The sequence below is a fragment of the Crocuta crocuta genome, unplaced genomic scaffold (genome assembly GCF_008692635.1).
Source record: "Crocuta crocuta isolate KB4526 unplaced genomic scaffold, BGI_CrCroc_1.0 scaffold1652, whole genome shotgun sequence".
NCBI classification, from domain to species: Eukaryota; Metazoa; Chordata; class Mammalia; order Carnivora; family Hyaenidae; genus Crocuta; species Crocuta crocuta.
Window position 1 is genome coordinate 127880 of NW_027530954.1, and position 16826 is coordinate 144705.

The following is a 16826-nucleotide window of genomic DNA, read 5'->3' on the forward strand; positions in this document are numbered from 1 at the left end:
AATTAGAGCAGTTGCCATCAGAAATGATTCATACCAGATATAATGAAGAAATATTTAAAGTAGTGAAAGATAGTCACTGTCAATCAGAATTGAATACCCATGGAAATATTTAAAATATCTTTCAAATATAAAAACAAAATAGACTCTTTGCAGAAGTAAATATACACACACTGAAATAATTTATAGCCAGCAAACTTCTGTTCTAACACTTTTCCAGGCTAAGGAAGCATGGTAACAGAAGAAAATATGTGTCTATATAAAGAAATAAGTGGCACCAAAAATGTTACAATGAAGATAAATATAAAAAATATTAGGGGTATCTTGGTGGCTCAGTTGGTTAAGCGTCAGACTTTGGCTCAGGTCATGATCTCATGGCTCATGAGTTCAAGCCCCACATCGGGCTGTGTGGTGACAGCTCAGTCTGGAACTTACTTTGGATTCTGTGTTTCCCTCTCTCTCTGGCCCCTTCTATGTTCATACTCTGTCTCTCTGTTACTCTAAAAAATAAATTAACATTTATATATGTATATATATATAAATGTTAATTTATATATATATAAAATATTGGATATTTGATTATAATGGCTTTAAAGAATAAATGACTGAGGTAAAACTATGCTGAAAAATTATTGTTTTAAACCAAGCATAAAAGTAAAACTTGTGGGGAAAATAGAAAAGGACAGAAAAACTGGGTCTTTACTGCTCTAAGTTTCTGACATTAAGAGGTGCATTTTATATTACTTTATGTACACTGTACTATATTAAACATGCATATTATAATTCATGTGGTCACCATTGTAAAGACAGAAGATACATATTACCAAAATCAGGTTGAAAGAAGGGATGTCACTTTGTCCCCACAAATATTAGAATATTACAAAAAACTCTGTTAATATTTTTGAAAATTAAATGAAATGTACAATTGCATAAAGATATTCACATCAGAAGAAATGGGTGACCTGAACAGTCCTATGTCTATTAAATATATTGAGTCCCTCCTTAAAAGTTTGTATGAACAAAAATGAGAGGATTGTTTTCCTAATGTGAAAATTTCCTCTTTCTCCCAAGAAGAAACCTAGGTCCCAGGATGACCTTGTGAAAAAGAGCCAGCCACAAACCTTAGCCAGCTAAACTCTGCAGTATATAACTGAGGGTACTTGTTTTTTTCTTTTTTGAGACACTTGGTCTCTGAATCCTTTCATTATACCTTCATAGCCTGTGCCCTGATCATTACAGGTTCTCACTCTTCAGAACCATACTGTCATCTGATAAATTGTTCTTTCTTTTCCAGAATCTCTTGTTTTGTAAGTAGGACTGAACCTGTATGTTTAAGAAAATTTAGCAAGTATCATCAAAATCATCCTGCCTTCCATCAGCAATTCTAGAGTGCCAGCAACACACACTTTTTAACAGCCCCTGATATTTTATTTAATGCTTGCTTTAATATAATAATGAATTCTATCTTTTCACCTCTGAGAAAAGTGTCTGAGATCCAACCTGAGCTTGTTCTCAGAGTGGCCATGAACCAGTTACTGAATCTCTTTGTGCCCCAGGTTTATTATCTGCAAAATGCATCCTTCATATAGAGTTATTGAGGCTGTTTTCTAGGTGATGGGGGTATGACACTGAACAAAGTAAGCAAAAACCCTGTGCTCATAGAGCTTACAAGATACAAGGATAGAAGAGGAGGGATACAAGAAACAAAAGGCATGAGCTAAATATATAAAATGTTAGTTGGAGAGAAAACATTATGGGAAACAAATGGGACATGAAAGAGAGCTAGGAACAGGTACAATTTTAAATTAAGTGGTAAGGGATATTCTTTTTAAGAAAACAATAAGAAAAAAGTCATGCAGTTGTCTATGAAAAGGAAGTGTCAGGGTGAAAAGGAGAAAAGAGAAAATTCCAGGCACTATCAAGACTTAATGCAGACAGGCAGAGTTGGGAGGGCATGTTGTTGAAACAAAGTAAGCATCATGGACAGAATAATAAGGAATGAGTTATTACATGTAAGGAGTGGGGGCACGATCATTTTGGACCAATAAGCTCTTGTAAAAGTTTTGGTTTTCATTCTTAGTGGGAGGAGAATTCTGGTAGAATTTATGAAAGGTGATATGATCCAATATACTGTTTTAGAGTATCACCCTGGCTCTTACATTGAGATCAAATTCATGATGGGTAAGGTCAGAGTGACAAACTAAGGGGCTGCAGCAATAATTCTGAGACCATAGTCCCTTGGGCCAATGTGGTGACAGAGAATGTGCTGAGAGATAGACTCTAGATATATTCTATATTTAGGATCAACATAGTATGCAGCTGAAGGGGGTGTGAGGTGTGTGAGACAAAAAGAAAATTATGGGATTATTCTTAAAGTCTTTGCCTGGAGGAATAGAAAGATTGCTTTCTGTTATGTGAAATTAACATTTGGATATTGGATATTTGGATATTGCTAGTATCTGCTTGAAAGCTATCTTGTGAGGATAAACTATATCCTTTGAATATTGTCTAGTACATGATAAGTGCTCGACAAAATATGTTATTACCAACACTATCAATTATCTGGAAGGAGGCACAGCTTTTCATATTTTTGACATGCTCTTTTTTCTAAATGTTTTAAGTTTATTTATTCTGAGAGAGAAAGAGAGAGGGAGAAAGTGGGAGAGGAATGAAGAGAGGGAGAGAGAGAATCTCAAGCAGACAGTATGTAGCCCAATGCAGGGTTCCAGCTCACAAACCCTTGAGATCATGACCTGAGCTGAGATCAAGGGTCAGTTGCTTAACCAACTGAGCCACCCATGCACCCTCATATTTTTGACATGCTCTATTCTACTCTTATTTCTTTAACATGTTTGTATTTAACTGCATTTTGGCATGGCACCATAGATAAAAAAGGATGTGTTTTAAATTATGTCTAGACCACATTTTACATAAAATATGATATGCACTGATATAATAGGGAATTTCATAGGGCAAGCACAGTCTACATCCTTCATATTGTGTATAGATTAAACTAACATGCATGTAATACATACATGCTTTCCAAATTATATTATAAAAAAGATATAGTAGTCCTACTTTAATTACAATTTAATATAACTCAATTAGCATTTATTCAACCTAAGTGCTGTCTACAAAATCAGACAGAATCTATCGGCCATCTTTGCCAACTCAAGCCAATAGGATACATTTCCTAATCATAGAAGAGATATAAATGAAAACAAGGTAAAAAGATAATTTATAAAAAAAATCAGAAAAATGAAAAAAAACCCAATAAATATATTAAATGCCAGTGCATATAAAAGATGAAAGATCAGCCAAAAATATATCATTGAACAATAAATATTTATCATGTACTTGTTACCAGTTGCAAACAAAAACAAATAACAATAGCTCTAAAGAAAGAGTCTAGACCACATGGATATCAAGGCAAAATAATAATAATAATAATATTAAATGGCATGATATATTAGGAGGAAACTTTTAAAATATATTAAGTGGAAGAAAATAATGCATATTTAAAAGATTTGGGTAAGTTTTTTGGTACTTTTGAATTAGTGAAGACAAATTTTAATTTTTTAATGTTTATTTATTTCTGCGAGAGAGACAGAATGTCAGCAAGGGAAGGCAGAGAGTGAGGGAGATCCAGAATCTGAAGCAGGCTCCAGGCTCTCAGCTGTCAGCACAGAGCCCCATGCAGGGCTCGAACTCATTAGTTGTGAAATCATGACCAGAGCTGAAGTCAGATGCTCAACTGACTGAGCCACCCAGGCACCTCAAGTTAGTGAAAAAATTTTTAACTTTTAACTTCTAAAAGAAAGTTTACGCTTTTGCACTTTAGTTTAAACATTTAAAAAAGTATGTAAGAAAAATAATCAACTATAGTTACACAAAAAATGTTATATTCGTTTCAAAAAATGAAAAGTTTATAATATTATTCCATGAATTAAAACTATCTAGCTACAAAAGTTTAAATAAAAAAGCAAATACTTGGAAAGTGGAAAAATACATTCTTAACCTCTACATAGCAGAGAAAATGAAAATTATAATTCAGATTATGTAGAGAAAATGTAAAAATAAAGGAAATTTCAGCAGTCTGACCATAGTTTATGTGTTGCCACAAATTCTGAATTCATTGTCACTTATTGGCTTTACATTTTGTTTCTGTTAAAAATTTAAAACAAATGAGTCAAACAGTTAATTCAACATTTATTTTTAGTGATGATAGCAAACCTATAAAAATTATGAGAAAAGCAATAATTTTTTTTAAAAACCACACAAAACAAAGCAGCAGTCTACTGAAGCTTATTGAATGTTGCAGAAAGGTAAGGTTTTAAAATGTTTAGCAGATAGTCACCAAAGTGAGGTGACTGCTTATAGATTTTTAAGTTGATGCATTTACATTTCAGATCCAAAGCATTGCAAGATAAAAGTCTTAATTTTTTTCTAAATATTCAGAACACATTCATCTCAGATTTCAATGACAAAAGAATTATCAAAAGTTAAACTTGCCAGTATATACAGAAAATGTAGAAAACACATCGAAAATGACAGAAATTTTGTTTATGTATATAGTATGCACACACATGTACATAACTATAGGTCCAGAAGAACACACACAAAGCTGTTAATGACTTAAGGTATTTCAGTTTCCTTCTTCTCTTCCACAGCTTCCAAGCATTCTTGATGTTAACACAAACTATTTTACATCCCAAACTGTGAGGTACTGAACTTTTCCTTAGTTGTTTGTCAATTAAATTAGCCAAAAGTAATTTATAAAACACTAGTGAATAATTTTTTAGAATTTTTTAATGTTTTCTAAATTTATTTTTGAGATAGAGAGAGGCAGAGTATGAGCAGGAGAGGGGCAGAGAGAGAGGGAGACACAGAAGTGGAAGAAAGAAAGACAGATATCATATGCTATCACTCATATGTAGAACTTGAGAAACTTATCAGAAGACCACAGAGGAAGGGAAGGAAAAAGGATACAAACAAAGAGGGAGTCAAACCATAAGAGACTCTTAAATACAGAGAACAAACTGGGGGTTGATGGGGGGGCAGAAAATGGGTGATGGAATTGAGAAGGGCACTTGTCTGAATAAGCACTAAGTGTTGTATATAAGCAATGAATCCTGGGAATCTACTCCTGAAGCCAAGACTATACTGTATGTTAGTTAACTGACAATAAATAAAAATAAATAAAAACATTCCACACTAAAAAAAACATGCATTGAGATCATAGATTTAAAACATATTTCATGGTTTTCAATTACAACATGGAATTTCTAAAGACATCTTCCTGGAAATGTCCAAGATCATTTTTGGTCAAGTAAAGAATGGTTCAGTGGAAATACAAACAAATTAAAGAGTCAATTGTTTTTGGAGACAGGCAAAAGAAATACATTATACAGAAGAAGAAAAATGATGAACTAGAAAGCTGAGCATCACCTATTTCATTGTCCAGAGGCTTCCACCTTCTGCATGACTCTAATGAGTGCATTTTTCACTTCTTTGTTCCTGAGACTATAAATGAGTGGATTCAACATGGGAATCACAATAGTATAAAAAACAGAAGCCACTTGATCCTTTCCCAAGGAGTAAGACTTACTTGGCTTTAAATAAGTAAAAATCATAGTGCCATAAAAGATGGTGACTCCCAGGAGATGAGAGGCACAAGTAGAGAAGGCTTTACGCTTTCCTGAAGTGGAAGTCATTTTCAGGATAGTAGATAAAATGGATACATAGGACACAGATATTGTGATAAGAGACACCATGAGAGTGGAGCCAGCAACAATAAATATCATGATTTCAATGTCATGGGTATCAGTGCAAGACAAGGCTAAAACTGGGGGTGTGTCACAGAAAAAGTGACGGATTACATTGGAGTCACAGAAATGCAATCTGCTCATGCAAAGCACATTGATAGAGGAGTCCACAAAGCCAATCATATAGGACCCAAAGATGAGGGAGCTGCAGAATCTTCTGGACATAACCACTGGATAGTGCAGAGGATCGCAGATAGCAACATAGCGATCGTAGGCCATGGAGGAGAGAAGGAAACATTCAGTGGCTCCCAAGAAGACAAAAAAGTACATCTGGATGAAGCAGCTCATGTATGAAATATACTTGGTGGAAGTCAGTAAGTTATATAAGGTTTTGGGTGTGATGACAGTTGAGTAACTGAGGTCAAGAAATGACAGGTGACTGAGGAAAAAATACATGGGGGTGTGAAGCTGGAGATCCAGGCAGATTATCAATATCATCCCCACATTTCCCAGCACAGTGACCAGATATATCAGGAGAAATAGTATGAAAAGGACCAGCTGGATCTCTTCAGAATCTGTCAGTCCCATAAGGATGAAGTCAGGCACATGTGTGTTATTCTTTTTACCCATCGTGTTCAATTGCTTTAAACTGTGAAAAAAAACAAAGTTGATATTTAACATGAATGACTTCAAAAAGTGTATTTAAGTGAAAGACATGGCTTATTTATATTAGTGTAGTGTTTCTAGAAATTGATGATAATGAGCAATTTATAGAATATGTCTAAAAAAATCTTAATTTGATTGCCGAATATAAAAATGGGCATAAATTGACATTAGAATACAATATAATTAAAGATAGCATGTTGAATAATTAAAATGAGACCAGTCTGTTGTAAATGCTTCTTAATGTGTATCGTCCATGTGAGACATTATTCCCCAGATGGTACTGTTAGCCACATGTTTTATATGAGAAAAAGGGCACAGATCAAGGAACTTTATTCAGAGTCAGAGTTACTAACGGGTTGGCTCTGTAATTCTACCAAGATAGATAGACACCAGGGAGCATGCTCATAATTCTATATTCGTATTTATCATTAATTTCAGCAAACCTGAAAAAAGTTAAATAAATAATAAATGATGTTAAAAACAATTTTAGTGCTTCATTCAGTGTATTAAAGAATTTCTTAATATTATTTAATACAAATGACAAATTTCACATTTAGAGGACTTTAGTTGGGTATATTAAAATTGTAGATCCCGTATTAGTTTTAATTTCCAGAAGATATGTTTTCCTAACCTGATCATTTAAAATTAAATTTCTAAAATATATTCATTACTCATAGACCTCAATTCCATTAAACCTATATTTCTGATTTCACAAATCCTGACATTATTTGGGTAAGGCCTACATGACTTGTGTATGCATACTTTTCTGATCATGTCTCCATTATATTTGATCCCAACTAAATAAAGACCTCTAATTTTGAGAGACTAATACTTACTGTGAACCAAAGGTGGAGGGGAAAAAAACCTTTCTTCCAATATTATCTGCCTAGAAGTATGTCGACCTCAAGTTTTACTCACAAATCAAATATTTTGAAAACCATTTGACTAGAAAATTTCGGTAATATAGTATTTGTTTTCTTTGAGATAAGTTCTCTTTCAATTTTAGTGCATTCATTTTGTTTTATTCTGAGATAAAAATTAATCAACCTAGAAATTTTGCTCAGGCACTGGTCAAATAGAAAAAATGCCAGGAAATTATTTCTAAAAAGAATAACAGAAATCTATTGTGAACATAAGCAGAGCAGAATATATCTTTCCTGTCCTCCTGATGATTCCAGGGCACCTCATATACTAGGGACTGAAGATAATGCAACATTTGGTCATCCCTGTGGACCAATTTCTAAGGAAGATTGCTTGGCATGTTTCCAAGCACAAAGGTTATGGACTAAATATAGCTATGATATGTTTGAGAAAATAGTTGCCTTTTCCTTAGAAGTCACACAATGAAGAGTCTGATGGTGTGGCTTTCTTTTGTGATGCTCTAACTTTTTGATTGGGATGGTGAAAAAGTTACTTATATTTTTTCTTGCATTCAAATACGTCAATTTATATCTAAGCTTTATCATTTTATTTCTCTTTATTTCTTTTTATTTCTACTTTATAAGTTGTGTGGAGAAGGAAAATTATTTTTTCCTCTACCTTTCTAGATTCTTGGCTGAGACATCCCCCCCTTCCATAATAAAAGACATATTAGAAAAAGAAAAACAAACAGAAGTTTAATAACTTGTATGCTTCTTCTGTACATGGGAGATTGTAAGCAGAAAGAATTAGGGGTCCCCAGAAAAAGAGACAAGACAAAGCTTTCTTGACATAAGAGAAAATCATGTTAGGTTTTGGCCATCTTGTGATCCATGCCTGACCAGCTCATCTTATTCAAAACATATTTTTGAATTACTTTGCAGGATTTAAACCTCTTTGAGCAAACACTGGACCAGTTGGAGCCAGAGAATTGTTGATACTGACCCTTGACTGCCTACTCAATGTGGATCAACTATAGCAGACCCTATCACCTTAAGGTGACTTTTGCCCCAATTCTATGCTGAATTCCCCCCTGTGTAAGCCCCTTCATGAATNCTTTTTCCTCTACCTTTCTAGATTCTTGGCTGAGACACCCCCTCCTTCCATAATAAAAGACATATTAGAAAAAGAAAAACAAACAGAAGTTTAATAACTTGTATGCTTCTTCTGTACATGGGAGATTGTAAGCAGAAAGAATTAGGGGTCCCCAGAAAAAGAGACAAGACAAAGCTTTCTTGACATAAGAGAAAATCATGTTAGGTTTTGGCCATCTTGTGATCCATGCCTGACCAGCTCATCTTATTCAAAACATATTTTTGAATTACTTTGCAGGATTTAAACCTCTTTGAGCAAACACTGGACCAGTTGGAGCCAGAGAATTGTTGATACTGACCCTTGACTGCCTACTCAATGTGGATCAACTATGGCAGACCCTATCACCTTAAGGTGACTTTTGCCCCAATTCTATGCTGAATTCCCCCCTGTGTAAGCCCCTTCATGAATATGCACGCATCCTTAGCTTAAAACTTGCCCAGTTTTGTTGTTTGATGAGACACTGTTTGAGGAGACAATATTCTACTTTACTTGGTGTAAGTAAAATCCTTCCTTTCTACTCCTTGACATGGTTGTATCTTTTGGGCACTCACATACCAAGAGGTGAAACTTTTCAGATGAAAAGATGACCAAGAAAACTAATTCCCCAAGTGGCCCAAGTCACCACCCCCTTGAACACTATCTCCTGATAAAAACAAAAGATGGAAACCAGTTATAGGAAGTCATTAGGAAAATCAGAGTAAATAAGGATATGCTTGTTATTCAGATTTAAGGCCATGCCTTCCCCATTCTTGGAAGTTTCTAGAGATTTAGTTCTCTTCCTGGTACAAAAAGGGAGGCATTTATATAAGTAGAGATATCCTTTATAAATTTAAGTGTCTTTTACAAAAAGACGACTTATACTCGGTTTCCAGAGCTTCTACTGTGTCTACTATTTCCTTAAAAATAACCAGCACAAAAAAAAGTTTATGCCAAAGAGGCATATTTTGGGAGTGGCAAATTCTACTTCCCTTCAGGTTCAATTAACTTTTTGTTTGTTTTTGCTTCTGCACCTAGTAACAACTGCTTGTTTTATTTACATTTTATTACCTGTTTAATGATACAGGAAATTAATATCTGCATTATTAACCTGAGTGTTGCTTCACTTTTAACTTATATGTAGTAATATTAATTATTCTTATAGTGGCCTGTTATATAGGTAATGGAAAGTAACATTTTTTATTTCTTACTTAACTAGGAGTAATTTAATATTTTTAAAAAGTGGAATTTTTTAATTTGCAAGCTAAATGACACATTTTTCCTTTTTTAAATATTAATTTTAAGTTGTGTTGCATGCATGCAGAAAATTTGACCTCTTTTCAGTTAAATTTTGTAAATATATTGAAATTTATGGATTGATTGCAATCAACTAGTATAAGCAGCTCACATACACTAAGAAAGAAAGATTCGTATGTTGATATGGAAGTCTGGCCTTACCAGCTACCGTATTTATAGACTATAAATTTTCAGCAGGGGGAAAAAAAACAAAAATGCAAAAATCAGTGATACAACATATTAGGAGATGAGAGGTGCTATAAAAAAGAAGTAAAACAGCTTAGGGGATGGAGGGCCCAGGTGTTGGGGCATGTGGAAGCAATCAGATAGGGTGGTCAAGGTAGGCTTCAATGAAAAATTGGCAATTGAACAAAGATTTGAAGGAGGGAAGAGTTAGTCATGTAAGTACTCAGGACAAAAGTGTTTCAGACCATGGGAAACATCAGTTGATGGGCCATGCAGTTGGAGAAATAGCAAGGACTATGTAATAAGTATCATTCTATGGTAGGGGCAGAGGTGACCAGAGAAATAACAATGACGTACCTGGATGTCAATGGTGACAAGGGCTATGGAGAAAAACAAAGTGAAGAGAGTGCATAAAGACAGTTGGACTTACTATGTTAAAATAATCTTTATTTTCAGAGAAATTTTCAGTGATCAGGCCACATTAAAAGGAGTAAAGACTCACAAAATTATCTGGAGAAAGTGAGGTGCAGGCAAATGGAATAGCAAAAATAACATTCTGTAAAATGAGTTCCTTCTTCCTGAAGCCAGCGTCCATCTTGTCAGTTCAGATGGAAGGATGAACACCAGAGATTATATCAAGTCCAGGTATGGGGCTAGTCAAGGAACACTGAGCTCAAAGGAGAAAGATACTTGCTTATCATTCAAAGGAGCCTGTAGGGCAAGTAGTTAATCAGAATTATCCTTGAGATATAATCATCCGATGTACCCAATAAACTCTCCAACCTAAAGAGTAAAGATATATTTTCAAATTCCAAGTCTCAAGACTGGATGAAGAAGCACCAGAACATGCTAGCATGACTGCATGGGCCTCCAGTCAATGCATCCACCTTCTTAGGGAACCACTGCTACAAATTTTACTTTTAAAAATCCTCACTTTCAAGGCATCAGGGAGTTCAAAACTTTGGACCATTAGCTCCCTCTTCTTCTAGCTGGTGCTACACTAATAAGTAGCCTCTTTCTCTGTGTGTAGCCTCAGTGTCCATTTTTATTGGCTTGCTGTGCATTAGTTGGACAAACTCTCCTTTGGTTTGGTTACATTCCTAAAGTTTTACAGCACTTAATTTTGGCAAAAATTGTGTAAAAATACAATATATTGGAATTTGTATTTTGTTTTTCTTCCTCCAATTTTTAATTTAAATTCCATGTAATGGACACACAGTATGCTATTGGTTTCTTATGTAGAATTTCCTGATTCATCACTTACATACAACACCCAATGCTCACCACAACAAGTGGCCTCCTTAATGCACAACAGCTATTTCCCCTATCAACCCACCCACCTCCCCTCCAGTAATCATCAGCTTGTTATATCTAGTTAAGAGTCTGTTTCTTGGTTTGCCTCTCTCTCTCTCTCTCTCTCTCTTTCTTTTTTACCCCTGTGTTCATTTGTTTTATTTTTTAAATTCTACATGATTTAAATCATATGGTATGTGTCTTTCTCTGATTGACTTATTTCACTTAGTCTATTACCTTCTAGCTTCATCTATGTTTTCGCAAATGTTAAGATTTCATTCTTTCTTGGGGTGCCTGGGTGGCTCAGTTGGTTAAGTGATCAACTTCAGCTCAGGCCATGATCTCACAGTTTGTGAGTTTGAGCCCTGTGTCAGGCTCTGTGCTGACAGTTCAGAGCTTGGAGCCTGCTTCAGATTCTGTGTCTCCCTCTCTCTCTCATTCCCTCTCATGCACTGTCTCTCTCTCTCTCTGTCTCATAAATAAAAAAATAAAACATTAAAAAAATAATAACAATAAAATAATTCATTTTTGTGACTGCATAATCTAGTGTGTGTGTGTTTATACATGTGTATATACATATGTATCCGCCACATCATCTTTATCCATTAATCAGTCAATGGACATTTGGGCTCTTTCCAAAATTTGACTATTATTGATAAAGCTGCTATAAACATCAGAGTTTGTGTTTTAACTCACTTTTATAATCTTTGTCTTTTTAGAGGAATGTGTTACACTTAATAAATACAAAATTAGCTATATTTTCTTATAACATCAATATTTCTAGTTTCATTTTCTGAAATGACTTTTTCTTTTTTACTTGCTGTATTTTAGCTATTTTTAGATAGTTTAATCAACCCATTCCCTGCCCCATATTTTAAAAGACAAATGTCCACTGCAAAATCCCAAATTATTTTATACTTCTTTTTCCGATTATCAAACAATATTCTGAAATTTAGTCCTAAGTTTTGTAAATTACTTCAGAAAGAGAGAGCAAGGGAGAGGGGCATAGGGAGAGGGAGAGAGAATCTTAAGCAAGTTCCATGTTCAGCGTGGAGCCCAACGCAGGGTTCATTCTCACACCCCTGAGATCATGACCTGAGCTGAAATCAAGAGTCAGATGCTTAACTGACTCAGACACTTAGGTGCCTCTGAAATTTATTTCTGAATAAGCCTCTGATCCTTGTGTATGAGCACAAGTGTGAGTCTAACACTACCTGATATCAAGAAGTCCATTTCATTCTATATATTTTATTTTCATTGAATAATTTTTCTTCAGAAGTTCCTGCAATCTTTCTTAAAATAAAACAAGTTAAGAAGAATAATCTTATGATTTTTTATCTTGATATAAAGGTATGTTAAAAGTGGCAACATACAAGATAAGCTCAATGACACAAATGGTCAACAGGAATATTATAAGGACACTATAAACTTAACAGACTGGAAAAAAACCACTGCATGTTTTCATATTTAAGCCTAATACAACAAATATTTTAAATTGAATAGCTTTTTGGCATATATTTTTAAAAAGAAGAAGATATCTGGCAAACTAAATATACCTTGAAAAGTCCTGGGACATAGTCCCAGATTTTAGAGTTGATTACCTGGATTGGTCAAGGGCAAAAATTCTGGGAGAGTCTGGCAGGAATAAGGACTGAAGAAAAGACAAAGGCATGCATGACCTATTATGGAAAGATGTGTATTACAGGGTCCAGAGAGAAGGTACAGAAAGATCAGCTAGAAGATAGACTAATGGAAGGTACACCAGCAACAAATATGCAGAACATATTGAAAAACAAAGATGAACATTTAATCATAACTGTGGACAAATAAAATATATTACTACTTCTTATGCTTGGCAGGAAAAGTGTATTATGTTTTTGCTCCTAAACAGAAAACAGCAAAAAAAATTAACATAAAAAGCGCAGTTAGATACATAATTATATTAGTGCTAAATAAATGTTAAATCTTGAAATTAGTTATAGCAGAATATACTTTCAATGCAAGAAAATAAAAATAATACATACAATTAGATCCAGGGTAAAATTAAGTCATGCGCAAAAACCACACATTTATTAAAAAAAATTGAACAGTGTATTTAGAATGCATGAATGAAAATCCTTGGTGGAAAGAGAAAAAATAGGAAATATAATCAGTTTAATTTTTTTGGTTTCATTTATTTTTGAGACAGAGAGAGACAGAGCATGAATGGGGAAGGGGCAGAGAGAGAGGGAGACACACAGAATCTGAAACAGGCTCCAGGCTCTGAGCTGTCAACACAGGGCCCCACACAGGGATCAAACCCTTGGACCGTAAGATCATGACCTGAGCCAAAGTCGGATACTTAACCGACTGAGCCACCCAGGCGCCCCTGAGAAATATAATCAGTTTAATAGTTCTCAATGCTGGTGATGAAAAGTCTTCAGAGCAACCAATCTGAATCAGATGTTGTGCCTAGAAGGACAAAAAAATCTCACATAGTCTTAATGAAAGGGACTGAGTGATGAGATAGACAAATAGTGGCCTCAAAAGCTCCATAAAGCATAGCATGTTCAACAAGCTGACACTTATAATAATTTATAACATGAAATGTTACTTTGTAAAATGAAGTTTCCAAGAGTCGGAGCCCAGTAATATAGAGAAGAAAATGAAAAATCGCAAAGTAAATAAATAAATAAATAATGCAAAACAAATACATATATGTGCACACACAGATCCCTTCAGCTGCTCCCAATACTGAAAACTGATATTCTTCATTTACTTCATTTGTTAAGCATGACATATGAGAACTCCGATCCTACTTACTCCAATTATTTAAAATCATATATACCACGTATCATTCAGTGTGTACTTATTTACATGTCCTAATCGTTGAAGGGAAAAAGTCCTTTGGAAAGAAATATGTCTGTTAGTTACTATGCCAATTGTAGTGTATGAATAAGAAATGCTTTTGAAAGAATTCTAGAAATAGAATTTTCAACTAATGTTTTTGAACGCCAATATGCACGTGACTATCTGACTTCTACCAAAGAAAGGTAACAAACAAACAGGATAAAAGAAGAATTTTTCACCTTTATGAATTCATCGCTGTACAGGACACAGAAAGCAAAGAAAATATTTACTTACATACCGTGTATATGATATATTTCCTAAATGTGGTGAGCACAAATATGAATAAGTAAACTCTGCTCTGAACGAGCTTACCTCCTTGTTGGAAAGAAATAAATAGTATTAATCACACGCGTGTTCTTGTAAAAGTGCTCCATCAAATTTATCTTCAGTCCCTTTTGGCATATATTATTTTTATTTTTTTAAGTTTATTATCTATTTTCAGAAAGAGAGAAAAACCATAGGTGGGAGAAGGGCAGAGAGACTCCGTGGGATTCTCTTTCAGTGAGAAGGCTGTTGCGGGGCTGGAATTCACAAACCCTGAGAACATGACCTTGAACTGAAGTCAGACACTTAACCAAAGAAGCCACCCAGGCATCCCTCAATATATATTTTAATTTTTTAATGTTTATTTAGTTTTGAGAGAGAGAGAGAGCATGAGCAGGGTAGGGTGCAGAGAGAGAGAGTGGGAGACAGAGGTCCTGAGGTGGTCTCCGTGCCGACAGCAGTGAGCCTGATGTGGGGCTCAAACTTACAAACCTTGAGATCATAACCTGAGTTGAAGTTGGACGCTCAACCGACTGAGCCACCCAGGTTCCCTTAACATATATTTTAAAAGCGATTGCCAGCTCCTTTGACTACTGCTCGGTGATTTATGCACAGTAAAGACAGTACTGAAGGGCACATCCTTTCCAATGGTCATTTTGTAACAATGCCAGAGGGGGTCCATTAAACAGAGTCTTTTTTTTTTTTTTAAGGAAAAACAAAACAGAAGCCCAGTTTCTCCATTTAATGCTATAAACTTCACCGAGTATGTCAGCCTGATTTGGGAAAACAAGAATCTTTGTAATATATTTTCAAATGCCTCAGGAATTGTGCTACAGTTGGTGCTGTATTTACATGCATGCGCACACACACACACACACTTAAACGTTTATCAAATATTTGAACTTTGGGAGGCACATTATGATTTTTTAGAAATTAAACTGTTGCGTTTGAGTTTGAGACCATACTTCGCTGCATAGACATCACTTTTCTGTGTCGTCAAAGCTCACGTTTCACAGATAAATGATCAAAATTTTAACCATATGGCAAAATGAATTCACACGATCAAGAGATTTTCTATATTACACAGTGTCCGTTGACATTGCATTTGCCCCTCACTGTGCAAACAATTATCTATCACCTGTATGTGAAATGAACTTCTCATGTGCTGATTCAGTCCTCTGTATGAACAAATAAAATAATATTTTACCGCCCAACTCTCAAGACTCTAAGTTTTATCATTTAGTTTGTGCAAGCCTTTGGGGTTTATGCTACGACTTTCCTGATTGTTGCAGTAATTGAATGCCCGAAACCATCCAGGTGAGGTTTCATTGTAAGATGCACAGATTTGTCATGAAAAAAGTTTTCTACGTATAGCTCTCAGGAGGGCATTTTTCACATCTTTGTTCCTCAGACTATAGATCAGTGGATTCAGCATTGGAATGACGATGGTATAGAATACGGACGCCACCTGTGCCTGGGTCAGGGATGACGTGTTATCAGGCTGCAGATAGGTGAAAATCAGGGACCCATAGAAGACAGTAACGCCCATGAGGTGGGACGCACAGGTGGAAAAGGCCTTCTGTCTGCCTGCTGCAGACTGGATCCTCAGGATGGCTGAGATGATGGCAATGTAAGTGAGTGTGATGATGAGCAGAGAGCTAAGAAGAGTGATCCCAGCTAAAACAAAGATCACCATTTCTGTGCTGAAGGCATCTGCACAGGACAGGGCCAAAAGAGCCGTGGTATCGCAGAAGAAATGATTGACACTGGATTCACAGAAGGCCAAGCTGCTTATCACACAGACAGATATCAGAGAATTCGTGAAGCCTATTGCATATGGCATGATCCCCAGCCAGTTGCACACTTTCCGGGACATAACCACTGAGTATAATAAGGGATTGCAGATTGCTACATAGCGGTCATAGGCCATTGACCCCAAAAGAAAACATTCACTACACACCAAACCCACAAAAAAGTACATTTGAACAAAGCAGGCAACAAAAGAGATGGTTTTCTGTTTGGACTGGAAATTTACCAGTGCCTTGGGCGTTACAGTGGAAGAATAAAATATGTCAATAAACGCTAAGTTGCTAAGAAAAAAGTACATGGGTGTGTGAAGATTAGAGTCAATTCTAATTAACATGATTAGCCCAAGGTTTCCCAAAACAGTGAACAGATAAATAAAGAGGAACATTAAGAAAAGACTAACTTGTAGTTCAGGATGTTCTGCAAATCCCGAGAGGATGAAGAGAGTGATCTCCGTGAAATTGTTCACAGTCATTTTTATCAACTCGGCCTTTTAACTTACCTGCTGAATAACAGGAACGAAAGTCAGAGAATAATTCAAGCTTAAAGACTTAATAGCCAGAATTGACCTAGACTCCAGTAATGAGAGCGTCAAGGAAGGCAAGCACATATATAATGACTTCAAGCTAACTGAGAATTTTTACATTATTTTCCATTATTAAATAGAACTGGCAG

General features: G+C 35.4%; 2 protein-coding genes across 2 annotated transcripts; both read right to left on the reverse strand.

Annotated features, from left to right (window-relative positions):
- Positions 1 to 5450: 5450 nt before the first annotated feature.
- On the reverse strand, positions 5451 to 6392 carry LOC144236074 (olfactory receptor 8H1-like). The gene has a single exon (XM_077769679.1). The coding sequence runs from the start codon at positions 6390 to 6392 to the stop codon at positions 5451 to 5453; it is 942 nt and encodes a 313-aa protein (XP_077625805.1).
- A 9301-nt stretch (positions 6393 to 15693) lies between these two features.
- OR8I2 (olfactory receptor family 8 subfamily I member 2) lies at positions 15694 to 16626 on the reverse strand. The gene has a single exon (XM_077769666.1). It carries the CDS (start codon positions 16624 to 16626, stop codon positions 15694 to 15696), a length of 933 nt encoding a protein of 310 aa, XP_077625792.1.
- Between the last annotated feature and the right edge of the window lie 200 nt (positions 16627 to 16826).

Bases quoted from the DNA above. Each gene is read 5' to 3' on its own strand.
- LOC144236074 (XM_077769679.1), bottom strand. From the start codon at position 6,392: ATGGGTAAAAAGAATAACACACATGTGCCTGACTTCATCCTTATGGGA.
- OR8I2 (XM_077769666.1), bottom strand. From the start codon at position 16,626: ATGACTGTGAACAATTTCACGGAGATCACTCTCTTCATCCTCTCGGGA.